This window comes from Acomys russatus, chromosome 5 (genome assembly GCF_903995435.1).
Source record: "Acomys russatus chromosome 5, mAcoRus1.1, whole genome shotgun sequence".
NCBI classification, from domain to species: Eukaryota; Metazoa; Chordata; class Mammalia; order Rodentia; family Muridae; genus Acomys; species Acomys russatus.
In genome coordinates this window covers 1,348,755-1,367,404 of record NC_067141.1, presented here as the reverse complement: position 1 = coordinate 1,367,404, position 18,650 = coordinate 1,348,755, and the positions used below count along the sequence as shown (strand labels likewise).

Genomic DNA, 18,650 nt, shown 5'->3' with positions numbered 1-18,650 from the left:
CCTCTGTGTTGGCAATTGCCTCATTGCTAAATTATACATAACTCATTTTCTTTGGCAACATCGTTGGCTAACACCAAGGGACAAATATAAAGGTTTGGGTTTTCAGCATCCCAGCCTTTGTAGCTGTTCTACTGTGATTCCTAAAGGTGCTAGACTAGGAAAGCCCTAACACCACGGCAAAGGGCTCACCTGCTCACAGCTTATAGGCAAGTGCACAATTACTCAGAGTCACCAGTGAAAAACAACATCAGCTCCAATCCCCCCCCATCTCTGGAAAAAGGTAAAAACTAACAGGAGAAAGTAACACCTGGATATCCATCAATTCTTCTGGAAAGCTGTTTCACATAAATTCAAAATGGCCTAAACTTGACCAAAATGTTACATGAATTCTCATTATAATATCACCAAAACTAATACTTAAAAATACTGATAGCTTATATTTTAAAATTGTTGTTCCACACTCTACATCTACTTTAACGGCTTGCTATGATACAGTAAAGAAGCTCACAGCAGGAGGCTCACTGCAGACCTCTCCCAGTAGGAGGCACCTGCAGAAGTTTCACTGCATTTTCTCTCCATGTAGAGAAATCACCCACTAAGAGACTTCCTTCCACTGAAAATTTGTCACTTCAAGTTCAAAGCGAATTAAAGTAGGTGAGGCAGAGAGCGCGCTCACACAACAGTAAAGCAAACACGGGGACTAAGCACATATAAAAGCACTGTATGCAGATGCTCGTGAGTGTAGGAACCTTTCCTGTGGACAAACTCATATACAGCTGTAAACAACTTCAAGCTGGTACAACTGGAAACGTCTACAAAAGCCACAATAAAGTTGAATGCCCACTCAGAACAGGCTATTTGTCTCCTAGGAGCTCCTTACAGAGCAGAGTGGGCTGCACAGGGAATGCTCTCTGTCTTAATTGAAAACACGTCTGCCAGCATGTGTTTGGGAGTCTCTGAGCCCAGACTTTAAGGGCACAGCAAGCGCTCTCCACTTTGGCCAGGCTCCGTTTCAAGGTGTGCCTCTTCTTAGAAACCCCATAGGGCCCAGTGTTGCCAATGAAAGAGAACCCTAAGTAAACTGTCTCACTTGACAGGGAGTGTCAATGTCCCCATTCCCCATGCTGTTAATACACATCTGTATCAATTCTCCAGGAAGGCCAGCCACTCCCAGAGGTAATCAGCAGGTGTGATTTTCAGCCTCCACACAGCAAGCTGCCGGTCTTGTCAAAGGAAGGAGGGAGTCTTGCTTTCTTTCCCACTGTGTTCTGTTGTAAAGACCAACTGCTTGTTAATCTCGTCCATACTGATTAAGGACCGAGGTGTCTTGTTGAAGAGACAGCCTCCGTGTACTCCTGCAGTCCTGTCCTGACAGCACGATGGATCTGGTGCAGCCCCCCCCCCCCTCCGCCCCCGCGCCGAGAGAGTTCTTGGGCTACCTGTGGTATTTTCTGTCTGACATCATCCAGTTTAATATCTGATTCCGTCAGTATCTCCTCCGTATCAGGAGCACTTGTAATCCTATGGATAAGAAAAATCGTCCTCTTACTTTCAATAGTAATATCCCAGCTGAGCTTCACAAGTCTTTCATATTTGTTGTGCCTCGCGTCCAGTTCCTGATGAAATGGCTTGAAGGCCAACATCATCGGCGAAGATGAACTGGCATCCTTCCCTTCTCTCCTCTGGTTATACGGGAACTTGTCATGTTTCCTCTTCTTGAACCCTCCTGGTCCTTCTTTGCCACTAATGGCTGCAGGTGCCTTGCATGGGCAGAGAAGGCAGCTGCCAGCCCAGCTCAGTTAACAGACAGTCACCAGACGCCAAGGAGCACAGGAAGAGCCCATGGGTTAGCAGCGCAGAGGACCCTGGCCGCCAGAGGTCGTGAGCCCTTTCCCCACCTCTTTTACTTACTTCCTGTGTAGCCCAAGTGGGTATTGAATTTGTGATCCTCCTGCCTCAGCCTCTGAGCAGGAAATTAAGCCAGCACCTCCAGGTTTGGCTTCCCCTATTCTATTTGTTGTTGATTTGTTTTTCCAGACAGTTTCTCTGTGTAGTCTTGGCTGCCTTGGACTCGTTTTGTAGATCAGCCTGGTCTTGAACTCACAGAGGTCCGCATGCCTCTGCCTCCCTGAGTGCTGGGATTATAGGTGTGCGCCACCATGCCCGGCTTCCCCATTCTATTTTAATGGATGCTTCTTTACTGTTGGCCTTTCTTCTGTGCTGGGGACCAGAATGGCTTTCCTATCCCTGGAAAACCCATATATGATAGCAGCAGACGGGCTGACATGTGTCCAGCCTCCTACACAGCTGCTACAATGAAGTAAATGGGCTCAGCATAGGGGAGCGAGCTGCTCACTTTGGTTCGAGAAGGGCCACAAAAAGCTCTCCACCTGTGTGAACAAGCTCTGAGAACATTAGCTAAAGGAGGCAAACCCCAAACTTCAGCCTGCTCCTGCCATGTGCCAGGTGGTAGAGAGCCCTGTTCAACCTCACTTTAGAGGTTGAGAAACAGTTTCAGAAAGGGGGCTCAGGGGTGGTCAGCATAGCCCTTTGGCACCTTTCAATCTTGGTTTTGTTACATTGATTTATGTGTATGTGAGCGTGTGTGTGTGTGTGTGTGTGTGTGTGTGTGTGTGTGTGTGTGTATGTGTGTCGTAGTGCACATGGGGAAGTAAGAAGACAACTTGCAGGCAGTGGATTTTTCCTTCCGTCATATGGTATTGACGGTATTGAATTTAGGTCATCAGCCTTGGTGACAGACATCATTGCCTGATGAATTATTTTGTCGGCCTGTCGCCACTCTCTTGCCGTGTCTCTTTGGGCAGCTGCAGGCTTGGTTTCCTCACCCACACACTGGAAATAGTGTGGTTTCCCCTGAGGACACTGTGAGCTTATGACTGTCATGACAGGAGTATATGCAAACCCTAGACCCTGGAGCTGCCTAGCTGGTGCTCAACAACACCAGCCTTGACCATTATGTGAGAAGGCGGGATGCAAACCCATTCCCTCATCATCACTTCACAAGCCTGGTGTCTTCCCGAACCCTCATGTGCAAGACCAGCAGGTCCACAGAACTCACATTCCCCGTCAGCTGCCCATGTTGGCTGGCTCGCAAAGAGCAGCGTCACTTGCAACTGTCATAGGTTGTGTCCCGAACAATACATTGAAGCCCCAAGTACTTCAGAATGTGAGGACTTGAACATGGGATTAGTTCAGCTGGGGTTTAGTAGAAGGGAGAAGGCTCTCATTCCAGCACAAGCAGTGTGAAAATAATGAGGGTGTAATCTGGGCGTAGCCCACAGGAGACAATCAGGAGGAGAATGGAGATATATATCCATATGTGCCAAAGGACAGGAGCTATGGAAACCAAAAAGCCTGATTCCCAGTGCCTCCAGGGAGGCCAGCTCTGCTAAAACCTAGATCCTGGATCTCCAGGCTCTGAAATTGTGAGATAATAAATTTACACTGTGGGTTGGAGAGATGACTCAGTAGTTAAAAACACTTGTTGCTCTTGCAGAACACCTAGGCTTGGCTCTCAGCTCACATATGGTGGCTTTTAACAATCCATAACTCCAGCTCCAGGGGAGCCAATGACTTCCTTGGCCATCAAATATACATATGGTACGTATACATAAATATATGTCCACAAAACACTCAAATCAAAATAAAAATAAATCTCAAAAACTTTAAATTAATTTAATGGTTATTTTTCCAAGATAGAGCTTTGCTATGTTAATTTTTCAGGCTGGTCTTGAACTCCCTTTGTATGCCACGTTGACTCCAGTTGATAGCAGCTCTCCTGCCTTCTGAAGCTGGGTAACTATATAAATAAAGACATTTGTTTTCACTTAAAGTTTTGAAAAAGGATTTTAATTTCATGTGTGAGTAATTGCTTGTACGTATGTACACATGCAGTGTGTGCTTGGTGTCCCAGAGGCCAAGAGAGGAAGCCAGATTCCCTGGAACTGCAGTTAAGGATGATGATGAGCTGCCGTGTGTGCTGGGAACCAAACTCAGGTTCTCTGGAAGAGCAGCAGAAAGCTGTTCCCCGCAGAGGTTTATCTCCAGCCCCAGCTCAAAGCTCTCACCACGGGGCACAACTGTGATGCTGCTGCATCTGCTCAGAGCCTCCTTGCTGGCTGAGCCCTGCGTGGCACAGGGCATCACGTGGAAGAGCCAGGGCATGTGTAGGTGTCTCTTTTGGTCTCCCTTACTCTTCCTGTTAAGCCACCAGGATTCAATTTTGGGAGACACGGCAGCCTCAGAACCTTGTCAGACCCTGGCCATGCCCTACCCCCACCCCTCACACAAAGCCCCATCTTTGAATATTGTAGTGAAATACCACTCAGATGATGACATAATTTGTCCAGCTCCCAGCACCGTGGATGCTCACTCTGCACTCCCCACAGCAGTTCTCACTGTGATTTCTGGCTCAGTAACTAATATTATGTTCTTTAATTTCATATAGAGTTGTGAGCACATACCCTCAGGTCTGATTCCTTTTTCTCCTCCTCTTTTTTTTTTTTTTTTTTTAATAGAGTCTTGTCTAACCCAGACTAGCCTTGAACTAGCTGTAGCCAAAGATGACCTTGAATTTCTTTGCCTCCATACCCCCTTTTCATGCAGGGTAGGATGTAGAGAGTGCAGGAGTTCGTGCGTGCAAGGCAAGCTTCCCACCAGCTGAGCCGCATCTCCAGCTTCTGTCAGGTTTGTCTGTCTACGTTGTTGATGAGTCTGATGCATCTTGGTGAACGGAGTAGCCGTAGTTCCTGCTCTTTCCATTGCTTCATAGTTTGCCACTGTATAAATACGCCATGATTTCTTTGCACATTGTAGCGTGGTTGGACATTGGGTTGTGTCCAGTTTCAAGCTATTGTACACATTCTTGCATCCACACTCCCATTCTCCGTGTAGTGGGATTGTTTGGCTACACAGCAGATGTGTTTCGCTCTAATAGAAATTGCCAAATTTTCAAAGTGGTGAAAATTTACATTTTTTCCCTGACCTCCATTTCAGCAGCATGATCATTCTTGTCATTCTAATTATCTTGACATTGACAGGTGTGTGTGTGTGTGTGTGTGTGTGTGTGTGTGTGTGTGTGTGTGTGGAGCCACTCTATTGCTTATATAGCTGGATTCCATTGTAACTTTAATTTGTATTTCCATGATAGATGAGGCTGCTGAAACTCCTGGTTCTCCTGCCTCCAATTCTCAAGTGCTGAAATTACGGGTACATGCTATAGTGCCTGGTTCAGTGTGTGTGTGTGTGTGTGTGTGTGTGTGTGTGTGTGTGTGTGTATGTGTTGATGCTGGGCAAGTGAGTCACACCTCTAGAGGGTAAGCATATTTGCATATGCATTTCCCATTTGTGTTTGTCTGAATTGCTGTTTATTTTTAAAAATAAGCATATGTAGCCAGGCAGTGGTGGCTCATAGTTTTAATCTCAGCACTCAGGAAGCAGAGGCAGGTGGGTCTCTGAGTTCAAGGTCAGTCTTGTCTACAGAGTGAATTCCAGGACAGCCAGGACTATGTAGTAAAACCGTGTCTTGAAAAACCAAAACAACAACAGCAACAACAAAATATATTTTTCTCTTTCTTGTTGAACTTAAATCCTCTATATAATCGGAATGAGGCTCTTAAGATTTTATTTCATTAAAAATTATACATACATATACACACACAATCTTATTTAGAAGTGCTCAAACATTTAATTTTGACTCTATTAGTAAAAGCAATTTTCAAATTTTAGGAAATGATCCCCAATCATCTAACACACGTTGCCCACATTCACTTGGGCACGGTGTAGCTGGGCTCAGGGCTGCAGTCTGCCTTTCAGAGGCTGGAGCAGAGCATTTATTCTGGATCATAGCAGCCTCTGGTTAGCAGGAGGTGGGGCTCGGCTCTTGTCTGTGTCTTTCCCCAAGTTAGGCTGCTGGTGCCGGCTTTGGCCAAGGATCCAAGTGGTAAGCAGGACAGGGAGCAGCCAGGAGAAGCAGCCTCATCTGGCTGCTATCCAGAGCTGGGGTCCCATACGCAGCTGGCTGCTCAGTGCTTACCCTGTGACTGCCATATGGCAGGTTCTGAGGATCCATGGAAGCTTAAGGCGGCAGCATCTTGCAGGGAACCATGGTCAGGGAGAGTTAGGACGTTGAGCAGGGCATCAAGGCCTGAAGTGCTGAATGCCACAAGGGGCACAGTTTGCCAGGAGCATCTAGATCTGTGTAGAGGTCCTGATCTCTTGATAAGTCCCAGAGGCATCTTCACAGTGGAGCCGCTGCCATCTGAGCCGTGCCTTGACAGATGAACAGGAGTCACTAGGCAGAGGGTAGCGAGAGGAACTTCCTATGTGGTAGTCTAGTGGCTAGAGTGTGTGGTCTGTTGAGGGACAGGGCAGGAGAATGAGGTAGGCCCAGGAGGCCCCAAACACAGGTGAAAAGGCCTTCCTGACCCCAGCATTCAGAGCATCCTACTGCCTGCCAAACATTTTAATTCCTACAGGTAATCTGGGGGTCCCAGCTCTCTCCATTAGTCTGCAATGTGCATTAGGGACGCTCAGCGGGTGGTCTCTGTGGGATGGCTTTCCACGTCAGAGGTACCACAATAATCTGATCCTTCCTCACAGTTACACTCATGGGTAAAGCTGCATGTGCCTGGTCCTGGGTGGGCACCGGGCAGATATGGCATGCACTCCTTCTCTTACCTGAGAGTGTGTCTCTAGCAAAGAATGACCTTTGGTTTCATGTTATTTTTTTGTCAGAAGCTGGGATCTAGAAGGCAGAAAGCAAAGAAGAATGGTTCCTGGGACTGGGTAATGAGGTGGTGGGGTGGGGAAAGACAAATGCTGTATGTTTTTTTCTCATATGTGGATTCTTCTTTCAGACAAGGTCTCACTATGTTATCCTGGAACTGTGTATACCAGGTTGGCCTCGAACTCACCTGCCTCTGTCTTCTGAGTGCTGGGGTTAAAGGTGTGTCCTACCTGGGGGCTTAACAGGTGGGAGAGGCAGCCTGACCAGCGTACCTGAAGATGTGGGCTTGCTTGAGGAGGCTTCTAGCCTTGGTGACCTCTTGGGCCAGTATCTTTAAGTCATCACCCTCAAACAATGGCAACATGGGATCCTGGGGAAGGGAAGACAAATGTCAAATTCAATGTACTAAATTAACCAGACGAGACCTGAAAATCTAAATTCTCAGAAGATGGTTAGAGCAAATTAGATGTGGCTTCCAACTGGAGGCAGGAAATCCTGTGGGGCGTCAGCTGTGCATCTCCATCTACCCAGGCAGCCACTCCTCGTGTGGGAGTCACTTTGTGGGGGTGGGGTGGGGATGGGGGTGGGGAGAGACCAAGGTAGTGTCCAATTTCAGTGAATTTGGCTCTTCGCTGTGCCCCTGAGGCAAAAGCAGTGTGTGCCTTATCTAAACAGTCAGCAGTTTATCTTCAGCCCTCTCTCCATTTCTTCTGGTAAAATAGGCTGCACAGGGATGTTTCTGAAAGCATTGATGCCTGAAACTCCAGAACCTCACTCTAAATACAGACTCCCAGTTAACCAGAGCTCTGAGGCAGACAGGAAACAGGCTACAGTGTGTTACCGCAGCAATGTGGCAGCAGCTGTTCCTACTCTGCGTGCAGACCTCTTCCAGTAAGGGTGGCAATGGGTAGCTATAATCCTGGCACTAGAGAGAGGGAAGCCTGGAGGATCAGGAGTTCCAGGCTGGCCTCAATTAAACAATGAATTTGAAGCTAGCCTAGGCTACATGAGACCTTTCTCTGGAGATGTAGTTCAATGGAAGAATGCTTAGTCAGGCCCTGGGTTCAATTTCCAGCACTTCTGAAAAACAGCAACAAAAGTGAAGCCAGGCATGGCGGGTCATACCTATAATCTCTGTACTGGGGGAGTGGAGGAGGCAGGAGGTTTGAGAGTTCAAGACTAGCCTGGGCTACATAGCAAAACACCCAGGAAGTCTAATATAAAAAAAAAGTTGCCGGGCGTGGTGGTGCACACCTTTAATCCCAGCACTCGGGAGGCAGAGGCAGGCAGATCGCTGTGAGTTCGAGGACAGCCTGGTCTACAAAGTGAGTCCAGGATGGCCAAGGCTACACAGAGAAACCCTGTCTCGAAAAACCAAAAAAAAAAAAAAAAAAAACAAACCACCAAAGTTAAATATGGGCGCCATTTTCCCCACTAACTGGGAAGGGGCTCCCTAGAACCTTGGACTCCTCAACATTTGATACACAGTAGCTACCCGATGACTTCCTTACATGTTGCCTAACAGAAGAACTGAATGTCTGTGTTTCAGAGAATGAGCGGTGAAGACAGGAGTTCCTAGGAGTTAAAGCACCGTGGTTCCGAACCATGTCTCAGGGTCTGGCTTTACCCTTTTTCTCACGATGGGCACATACCCCAACTTCTTGTGCTGTTTGCCTATGCGAGGATGAGGATGTAAGTGTGCTCATACAACTAAAGTGATTTTTCTGCACATTGTAAACACCGGACAGGTGGAAGCTAGTCTGACCTAAGAGCAGCATTCCCAATCTGTTTCCTCCTTTAAGAGGAGCTGGTGTGGAGGGAGAGCTGTGGGAAACACGCCTTTCGGATCGGCAGTGCTTGTTAAGACAAGGCAGGTAGAAGCCGCTACCTGTGGACGTTTCTTCAAGCCTCTTCAGCAGACTCACGTTTATGGCCTGGTGACCTACCGTTTCCTTGATGAAGCCTCTGGTGAGCAAGCCGTGAATCCCTCTGAGGGCGTCATCGCTAACAGGGCAGTGGTAACGTCCTCCGCTGAGGGAAGCCAGATGCCTCAGGAACTCAACTGCTGCACTGAAGAAGGGACAGAGAGGCTCAGGGACTCACAGGGGCCAGGAGGGGCAAGCACAGCCCCAGGCCCACAGTAGAGCTTCCACCTTGTGGGCTTAAGGGAAAGAGGCCTGGCAAGCCTTAGCTTATCCCATCAAGACCACTGCTAGCACCTTCAAGTACACTCTCAGCTGGGTATGCATGTCCATTAGTGCCTACTGTGTGCTAAGCCTAAAGAGAGACAAATATGGTTCCTATAGAGCTTATAGTTTAACCAGAGAGGGACAATGTGTTCCCAAGTAATCAATCAATTTTATTGATAGTAAGGTTTATTTTTCACTGGGGATTGAACTCTTGGCTTCGTGCACATAAACACGCACTCTGCCACTGAGACATGCAGTTAGCCCTGACGCAAAAGAGTTCTTGGAAGGGGCTGCATCCTGTCTACATGTTGTTCTAAGTGGCCATTCTGTAATATTAATAGTTCTGACAAGATCGAGCCAGAAGCCGGGCATGGTGGTACATGCCTTTAATCCCAGCACTTGGGAGGCAGAAGCAGGTGGATCACTGTGAGTTTGAAGCCAGCCTGGTCTACAAAGTGAGTCTAGGACAATCAAGGCTACACAGAGAAACCCTGTCTCAAAAAACAAGCAAACAAACAAAAAGATCAAGCCAGCTACATTGCCAGCATGGAGGGGGAGGGGCCCAGAAGTTCTTCTGGCTAAGGAGTTACTGACAGTCACAGGCTAGGTGGGAGGGAGATTTGCTCTTCTTTGGTTGTGTGGCTTTTGGTATGTTGCCCACACCCTGCCCCGGGAGATGGCCCCATATCCATGTACATACAGGCAGCACAAACTCGACTCAATTATATTAATAAAAAAGAAAGATGGGGCTGGAGAAATGGCTCTGTGGTTAAGAACTCTTGTTGCTCTTGCAGAGGACCTGGCTCACAACCATCTATAACTCCAGTTCCAGGGGATCTGAACCCCTCTTCCGATTTCTGAAAGCATCAGGCATCCATGTGGTATACATACCTACACGTAGGTAAAATATTCATACCTTTAAATAAATAACAATAATTAAAAACAACAAGAAGTTGAGAGGGTGATATTGTGGCGGGGGGGTGAAGGGGGCTAAGAGAAGTTGGATATGGGAGTCGGGGGTAGGTATAGTCATCCATGTATATGTGGATGAAATTTTCAAAGAATAAATAAAATTAAGAATAATAGTATTCAATATTTTCTTCTCTAGTTCCTCCAAATATTTATAAGTGCTTTCCCAAGAAAAGAGGCCAGAAGGGAGAAGATAGCAGGACTCATGAACTGGGGTGCATTAATTCAAGGGTACAGAGTGATATTAAAAGTGGCTTGTGGCTTGGTGAGTCTAGGGTGGGGAGAGGGATTTTGCTTTATGGTGTCGAGGCTATGAATAAAAGCAACATATCTTCGCATTCCCATGTCTAAGGGAGGCCCCGGGACAGTGGAGGGCCACACTCTGCGAAAAGCGAGCTCAGCTTGCTTACTCCCGCTGCTGCTCACCTGTCTGTGCTGGTCAGGGAGATAGTATGCACCTTCACATCTCTCTTCTTCTGGAAACTTTGGACAGTGTTGAGAATATGGCTGCAGCTTGTGTCTGGCTTCCCATCGGTCAGGAGATACAGACCTTGCACAGCTGGAAAGCTGAAGGCTTTCTGAGAAGGCATAGGGAGGTGGTCAGACACGGGGAGGGAGATTCACTAGGAAGGGCAGGAATGGTGGCCCCACGGAGGACACTCTGTAACCAAGGAAAATGTGTCTGAAAGGGCTCTCCAACATCGTCCTCTAGGATTGAGATTCTGGGCTGCCAAGACGGCTCGATGTGTAAATTGCTTTCTGTGTAAGCCTGGCAACCGGAATTTGATTCTTGGAACCCATGTAAAGTTGGAATGAGAGAACTGACTCCACAAAGTTGTCTGTCTTCCACACATGTGCCATACCATGCATGCCCTACACAGATGGTACAACATGCACATGTGTGTGTGCCACTACATACACACACACACACACACACACACACACACATACACGCGCGCCCGCACGCGCGTGTGCAATGAAAGGAAATTTAAAAAAAGACCGAGGTTCCTCTTTCAGCCTAGGATGGACCAAGGGAGCTGCTGAGGGCCAGCAGAGAGAGCATGGCCCACTTCCTATCTAGTTAGTCCCAGCCAGGCCACTCAAGTTCCCTAATCCTCTGTGTCCTTGTCTGAAAGTGAAAGCTCTGTGTCACTGGGCTGCTAGGAAGATGAAATGGAGTGACACGCTGTAGGTCCCAAAGCATTGGGGGCTATCGGCTTGGAGCGGCGCTACATGACAGAGGTCAGCAGCAGCACTTGCCATTAAAGCTGCTAAGACTGAAGTGCTCCCCTGGGCTTGTAGATGGGCCACCCACTGCATAGCCTCGTGACATGACGCGTCTGTGCTCTCCACCAGAGTGTTCTGCCAGGGCTTCAGGTCCTTTGCAAAGCTGAGCAGGTTAAAACTGGGGAGGAAGAAAGAGAAGGGGCAGAGAGAGGAGAAAAGACTGGTTAGAACTGGCCAGTTTGTGCCAACGGTGTGGAAGTCACTTCTGTGAGGACTGTTCCCTTGAGGGCTCTACAGTGAGTCCAGACACTGAGGGGAGGGAAGGTACCCCTGAAAATGCTAGATGCAGATGTGGGGAGACTAAATGCTGCACTGGAGTAAAATACAATGTTCTTTCCTTCTCAACAAACTACTCAAAAGAACATTTCTGGTTTCTGGAACTGTGAAGAGGAAGTGTGCTCAGTCTGGGAAACTAGCGACTTGCTTTTTGATCTTCCTGTCCCTACCTGTCACAGTGCTTCCTCAGCTGCTCCCAAATCAGCAAAACAAGCTCTGTCTTCATCTGCAGCAAGTGGGGGCCCATGGACCCCGACATATCCAGCAGGATGCACACGTTGCTTTCCGAGATGGTGCCAAACAGCCTGCGGCTCCCTACGCCAAGATAGGTGGCAAAGGCAGGGATGGGGTGGGCATTAGTTTTCCTCGCGGTAGCTACAAACACAAGCTCTTCCAACACCTCCTGCCTCCCTGATAATTGCTCATAAGTTCTCCACCAGGAGATGGCCTTGTGGTGGTGTTGGGGGCAGCGGCTGTCCAAAGGCAGAACTAGCCAGTCATATGCGGCTTGGGAGATCAAGGTTTCAGCTGTAGGGCACGGAGAGAAAGGCAGGGAGGGACTAGATGGAGGTACCCATAGAATTGGGTGAGAGATTTTGAAAAAAAGTTGCTCAAGGCCTGGGGACTTAGCTCAAGGGGAATTCCAGAGGGCTAGCAACTTGCCCAGAATCCCACAGCTTAGAGCCTAGGGTTCTGTCTTGGTCCCTTAATCCAAACTTTCGTCAGGCATCCTCTAACTTTGGTCTTCTGATTACACAAGGCTGAACAAAGATGACACTGGGGAAGCTCAGCAAGTGTTCGATGTGATCTCTGTCACGAACTCTGGTGCTCACTGGGACAGCGGAAGAAAACAGACAAGTGGCTGGAATGTCAACTAGTCACTCCCCACAATAAGTGGACCAAGTTTTTTGGGCCTTGTTGTCCAGGGTCTCCCAGGATGCATCGGGTGTCCCAAAGCAAAGCTGCCATAAGGAGAATAAAAGGAAAGCCAGCCTGAAACTGGCAGGGTGTTCTATGAGACTAGCCAGCTGGCTGGTCAGCCCTCTAAGGACCTCAACCACAAACACCCCATTCAGAACCCAATGGTGGGAACATAGCATGGGCCGTGTTCACCTCCTAAACCTCTCCCGCTCTGCCTACTTCATCTTTTCACACTCCCCTCTACTTGGCCAGCTCTCTTTATCTCCCAAAAGGGTAAGACTCAGCAACCCCTGTTCGACTCTGTCCCCCAGCAATTTACCACCCACAAAGCAGCCAGAGGGACAACTGCAAAAGCCAACTTATCTTATGGGGAAAAAAAAATCTGCTAATGGCTTCCCATTGCTTTTGGTAACATAAGTGCCCTTGCTGCGTGTCTGTCTGTCTCTCTGGAATGCTCTGTGCTTGGCTCCTATTTACCACACTGTCTCCTTCTTTTTAAGTCTTTAAACTCAGAGTCATCCCTTCCACCCAAAGCCTCTGCCCCAGCCTGTCTTTCTTCCTTGTCTGGTTCCCATCTATACAGGGAGGCTTTCTCTGAGGTGACACAAAGATGACACTTTCCCACCCAAGCCAACTGCCCCTCACAGCACCACACCCCTCCTTTCCCTGCACTTGCCACTGTTGCCTTAGCAGACTTGTGACTCTCCAGCTAACACCTCTCTCCTAGACAATATGATCCATCCATGAGCTCAGCGACCCTCTTGGGACTTGTCATCTTGCCTCATCTACACACCTGGCAGGAGTTCAACATTTCTTCACTGAATGAGTAAGTGGGTGAACAGAAGAATGAAGTATCTCCCAGGCGAGTTGTGTGTGTGTGAGTCCTCAGGACTGAGTGGGTGGCTTTGTACATGCTAGGCAAGCACACTACCACTAAGCTATATCCCTGGTTCTCAGGTGACTTTGAAGTACAGGTCCTTGGGGTGGGGGTGGGGTGGACTTGTGTGTGAGTGAGGCGTGAGATCCTTGCTACAAATGATGGTGCTCAGTTATCAGTTCTTCCAAGTGGCTGGTGTGAGCTGAGAACAGGAAAGACACACTCCTTCTACTTGCCCTTTGTCCTTTCCTAGCCTATGACCTGCCAATCACCTTTGGAGCTTAGGAGAGAGGCTTTGGAAGCAGCAGCCATGGCTACACCATGGCTACATACTACAGCAGGTTTTTCTGTGGAAGACTTGACCTAATGAACTTACACAGGACCCTACATGGCAGCACAGGCTGCCTGGAGGGCCCAGAAGGCTCTCTCTTCCTGGTGCCTGAAATTCTCCAGACCCCAATGCTAAATTGTTTCCTATCTGTTTTATTTCCTGTCTACTTCAAGATGTCATCCTGGCCTTGATCTCTTGGTCTCAATCAAAGGCTTGTCCTAGACTCTTGGCCTTCTGGCCTCTACCTTACAATTATTGGGGTTACAGGTAAGGACCACAACACCTGTAGTTGTAGTCACACCTCCTCTGGAATATGAGCCTGGGCCTTCTCAGCCTACCCTATCCATGCACCTCTTTTGGAGGAACCTTGGCACTCCAGGAAAAAAGTAGAGAAGATATCTTGTGGGTGGGAACCCCTTCCATTTCTACCTTTACAAAAGGGCTCAAGTTGGCCCAGTTAACTTTGATTCTCTCATAACCCCCATTTCCTACCACCCTAACAGCCATGGTCAGAGCTGAGACCTCCTCAAGCCATGGCCAGGGAGGCAAAGGAGGGAGTGAGCTTTGTAGGTAGCCCAGACAGGCAGAAGCTCTCTCTGATTCCCGTGTCACACTTCTGTCACCCTGACTGGACCCAGAGCTCATTCAGTACAAGGAGAACCAGTTGGCTAAACCCATTGGCAAGACAGTTCTTGAGGTGCTGGCCTTGAAGGATCGACCTCGAGTCTCTGATTGACCTATCACTCCCTCTCAGAACCCTCCTGGGTATTTCTGTGCTGTAGTCACACTCACCAGACAGCAGCCACTGCAGCCTCTGCACATAGCACCTCATCACCTTCTCCATGCATGTGATGTATGCCTCCATCTCCCACAGCGTCCACTGGATGTGTCTCACTACTCCCTGGGAAAGGCAAACAGGGCCTAAATCTCCCATCAGTGTTGGTTCATAGACTCAGAGCTCCTAAGATAGTTTATACTATTGTAATTACTGACCCTCAACACATTTTCTGTATATGTTTGTTTGTTTGCATGTTTAACTTTGAACCAGACTCTTGCGTTGTGGTTGGTGTTGGCCTTGAACTCCTTGTCTTCTTCCTTGTGCCTCCTGAGTCCCGGGAACACAGGCAGAGACTACTGTGTTTGGACCAGTTTTGTTTATTGAAAAGTTATTTTTCTTTTAATTTACTAATAGGTTCAATAGTTCTGTGGAGGGGAGGGAAGTAGGATAAGCGTGCCCTGACAAATGGAGTCACTGGGATAGTAAAAACAGCATCATCCCCAAGTTTTAAAATAGAAAATACTTAATGAAGGGCTAGAAGGCACATTTCAGATGGAAAGACGCCCTCAAACAGAGAGGAGTCAGCAAGCGAAAATGACCCCAAGTTCTTTCAGTGGATAATTTTTTGGCTATTTTTAGTTTCCCCTGATGTTGATAACATGGTATCAAAGGGCAAAGAGGGAAATAAGCCAAATTTTATCTCATACTGAATACACTTACTGCACCCTCATTCCGAGAAAAACACCTCCTGAACAGAAAACAAAGAAGGAGCCTGCTCCCTCCTGCCATCCTAACAGAGCCATGGCCAGTGTCAGGGTTCTCTGGTGGCTTGAGTGAGGATGACTTCTACCCAGGCTCTTATGTTTGAGTACTGGGCCCCCAGTTGGGAGAAATGTTTGGGAAGGGTTAGGAGATGTGACCTTGCGGGCAAAGGTTTGCCAGTAGGGTGAGCTTTAAGGTTTCAAAAGCCCATGACCTTCCCAGTGTGCTCTCTCTGCCTCGTGCCTGTGGGTCAAGATGTGAGCTCTCAGCTACTGCTCTAGTGCCTGCCTGCCTGCTGCCATGCTTCCCACCACAGTGGTCATGGGTGCTAACTCTCTGAAACTGTGGCCCCTAAATAGACTCTTTTCTCTACAATTGCCTTGCTCATGGGTTCTCATCACAGTGATAGAAAAATAGGTACAACAGGTACCAAGTGCTTAGAGTGGCTACTTCAGCCACTGCCTGACTGTTAACACCATTTCCAGGTCTTACTGTTTACTCCACACTGTTAACTTGGACCTTGGGGATTGGATTTTTTTTTCCTATAAGAATTCTATATTTTCCATCAACTGAGGGAAGTCCTACTTTAGCGAGTGAGGCCATACAAGCAGGAATAGATGCCAGTGTCCCCTGACTTTCTATCTGCCGCTAGCAGCTGACAAAAGGTAAGAAACTGGGGGACGAGGAAACCCACACTGTGACTTACATTGATTTCTACACTGGGGAAGAGACTGCAGTGTTTGGCTGATGCCAATCCCCGGCCTGACCTTTGATGTCTACAGTTGGGACCCAGGCATTTGGAGAGATCCAGTTTCAGTCTCTTCAGCCCACAGGTGGCTATCCACTGTCAAATAAAAAAGTGACCCAGGTGACTGTCAGGTCAAAATGAGTGACTTGTCTTCCTCTCTCTCTTCTCTCCTCTCTTACTGTCTTTGTTTGTCTGTCTCTCCTCTCTGTCTCTCTCTATCTCTCTGTCTCTGTCTCTCCATCTGTCTGTCTGTCTGTCTCTCGTGTGTGTGTGTGTGTGTGTGTGTGTGTGTGTGTGTGTTTAGTTTTTTTAGACAATCAGAGTCTCTCTATGTAGGCCTGGTTATCATGGAACTTGCTATGTAAACCAGGCTGGCCTTGAACCCATACAGATCCACCTGCCATTGCCTCCCCTCTGCTGGGATTAAAAATGTGTGCCACGAGGCCTGCTTTGTTTCACTTTACACAGTGAGACTACGTGTAGTTATGTGACTTCCCAAGGCCACCCAGCTAGGAGGTAGCAGGCTCAGCTTCTGAACTTACTAATTTTGCATGTGCCACAGTAGGGCAGGCATTCTTAATATGGTTGCCCTCCCTTCCAAGCATGCCCATCCTCCTGGTTGGCAGAAGGCATCACTAAGGGGCATGTGCTGATATTCACAACTTAATACCTCTCGACTTGAGCAAACAGTGTTCTTCCTGGGTAGATCGATAAAGGAGTTAGTCCTTCTAATAGACTTTCCCTGAGGGTACCTCTTGTACACAGAACCTAGGAGAAGAACACCAGTGTTACCATGGATATGTATCTTCCTCCCTCCCTTCCCTACAAGTCAAATTCATTGCAAATTATTTAGATATAATTTGCTAAAAATCTAGGAAGTAAATGAGGAGGGTTGTTGAGGGCCCCCTCTCTCCATTTTGCAAGGAATCCAGCCAGGATGGGTCCTGTGGTGGCTAATCTTCCTTGTCAAGTTGGCTGGGTTTAGAACCACCTAGAAGATATGCCTCTGCATGTATCTTTGAGGGAATTCCCAGAGAGATTTAATTAAGGAAGGAACCCCTGCTCTGAATATGGGCAGCCCCATTGCTCCTGATGAGATTCTGGACAGGATGAAAGGGAAAAGGGAGAAACGCCAGCGTCCTTTTTTCTCTGCTTCCTGATTGTGGACACAGATGCTGCAGCTGAGAGCTTCTCCCTCCGCAACTTCCCCACCAGGATGGGCTGTAGCTCATCAGATGGTGAGCCCAAATAAAATCTTCCTTTAGTTGCTTTTGTTTATATTTTGTTGCACAAAGAAGAAAAGTGCTAATATAGGTACCATTTCACAGAGATTCAGTGGCAGGCCTAGGGAAATCTTTATTCCTCTCTTAATAGTCTTTAGGGTTTGGAAAACTGCCTCTCCCAGAAGGCACCAGCGTACCTAAGACGGCTGAGAAAGCCACCTGCAACCCTGGGTTTTCTCATTTTGTGGCAGTGGCAAGAATCCATCTTTCTGGCTAGAAGAAGCGAATGGTTTAAGGATAGGTCGGCTCCAGAGGCTAAGGCCTGATGTAGCTGGTGGGACTATTAGGTTGCCCAGGGCCTGAGCTCTTCAGACACATATTGGCTTTAGCTTACCCACACTATTCCCAGACTCCATGTAGAACAGAAAGAATGCTGTCTCTTCTGCCCTGGGCTTGGCCTTCCTTCTCCATTCCACCATCCCTTGTTTTCCAGGTCGGGATGCATCTGGAAGACATTTGAATTACTGGTTGGATGACGCTTTAGGTGCCACTGAGAAAGCTCTGTGGCTTGGCTGCCCTAATTTAGCTAAGATCCACCTTGGACATGGGACTCTCAGGCTCCTAGCTCCCATCTCAGGTTTCTTGCCCTTGTCAGGACTAGAAATAGCTGGAGCCGGCGTCACCAGGTCCTGATGTGTCCTGGATGAAGTGTGAAGGGCCTAGTGTGCCTTGTGCTGTTTCCTCATGGCCCCAGATAGGCTAAGAAGAGACATAGTGAGGACTAATGGCCTTATGACCCTGAACCACACTGCTATAAATCTTTTTCTTCAAAATGAAGATATATAGTCTCAGGTTTATAAAGTGAGCAGTTTTATAAAAATAGCTGTAGCATCTCTGGATGAACCCTTGGGGCCTGCCCTCTGTTGGTAAAATCAGCCAATAGGGAACTGACAGCAGAAAGCTGATGGCCACAGGCTTTGTGAGAAGCATCCTGGCTGATGGGCTGGCACCCAGGGAAGCATCACCTTCGTCATGCCACTTTCATTATTAATTCTCACCTCAGTGGTGCCTGAGCTGACCCTCCACCTCCACCTGCCCACTGCCATGCGTTACCTGGGGAGATGCTTGCTTCACCATTGAGCGGATGATATTTCAGAGATTTCAGCTGGGGAGCTGTTGTTCTATCCAGGTCATCTTTGATGTTCTAGAAAAGAGGCCATCTTTCCTATCAGAGGCCTGATGCCTGTGGTAGGTAGTTCCCCAGTCACCCTGACCTCAACCTGCCAATCAAGAACCTTTATAGGGAGGGATCTAAGGGAACTAGAACTTCAGGCATGTTTGGTTTACCTTCTGCAGCAGATTTCATAGGGGACTCTGGATTTGGGAGTGGAAAAAAAATGTAAGAATGTGTGCGTTCATGCATGCACTATGAAAGAGCATTGGAGAGACCATTGGGCATTTGCCAGAATGTTCTTCACTAGTTTCCTGCTTTTCTTCCTACCCAACTAGAACTTCTAGGCCTCCAGCATGGCAAACAATCA

The 18,650-nt window shown here is 48.0% G+C and overlaps 1 protein-coding gene and 1 pseudogene across 1 annotated transcript in view; both read right to left on the bottom strand.

Moving 5' to 3' along the window:
• Positions 1-876: 876 nt before the first annotated feature.
• Positions 877-6,091, bottom strand: LOC127190156 (translin-associated protein X-like; annotated as a pseudogene).
• An 895-nt stretch (positions 6,092-6,986) lies between these two features.
• The window catches only part of Vwa3a (von Willebrand factor A domain containing 3A), a 49,223-nt gene continuing 37,559 nt past the window's right edge, over positions 6,987-18,650 (bottom strand). The window contains exons 21-30 of the mRNA XM_051147178.1: positions 18,223-18,313; positions 17,504-17,614; positions 16,557-16,654; positions 15,845-15,982; positions 14,391-14,499; positions 11,640-11,784; positions 11,167-11,311; positions 10,333-10,484; positions 8,695-8,818; positions 6,987-7,118 (exon numbers count right to left, since the gene is read on the bottom strand). Coding sequence (XP_051003135.1) covers positions 6,987-7,118; positions 8,695-8,818; positions 10,333-10,484; positions 11,167-11,311; positions 11,640-11,784; positions 14,391-14,499; positions 15,845-15,982; positions 16,557-16,654; positions 17,504-17,614; positions 18,223-18,313 — 1,245 coding nt within the window. The remainder of the gene's footprint in view (positions 7,119-8,694; positions 8,819-10,332; positions 10,485-11,166; positions 11,312-11,639; positions 11,785-14,390; positions 14,500-15,844; positions 15,983-16,556; positions 16,655-17,503; positions 17,615-18,222; positions 18,314-18,650) is intronic.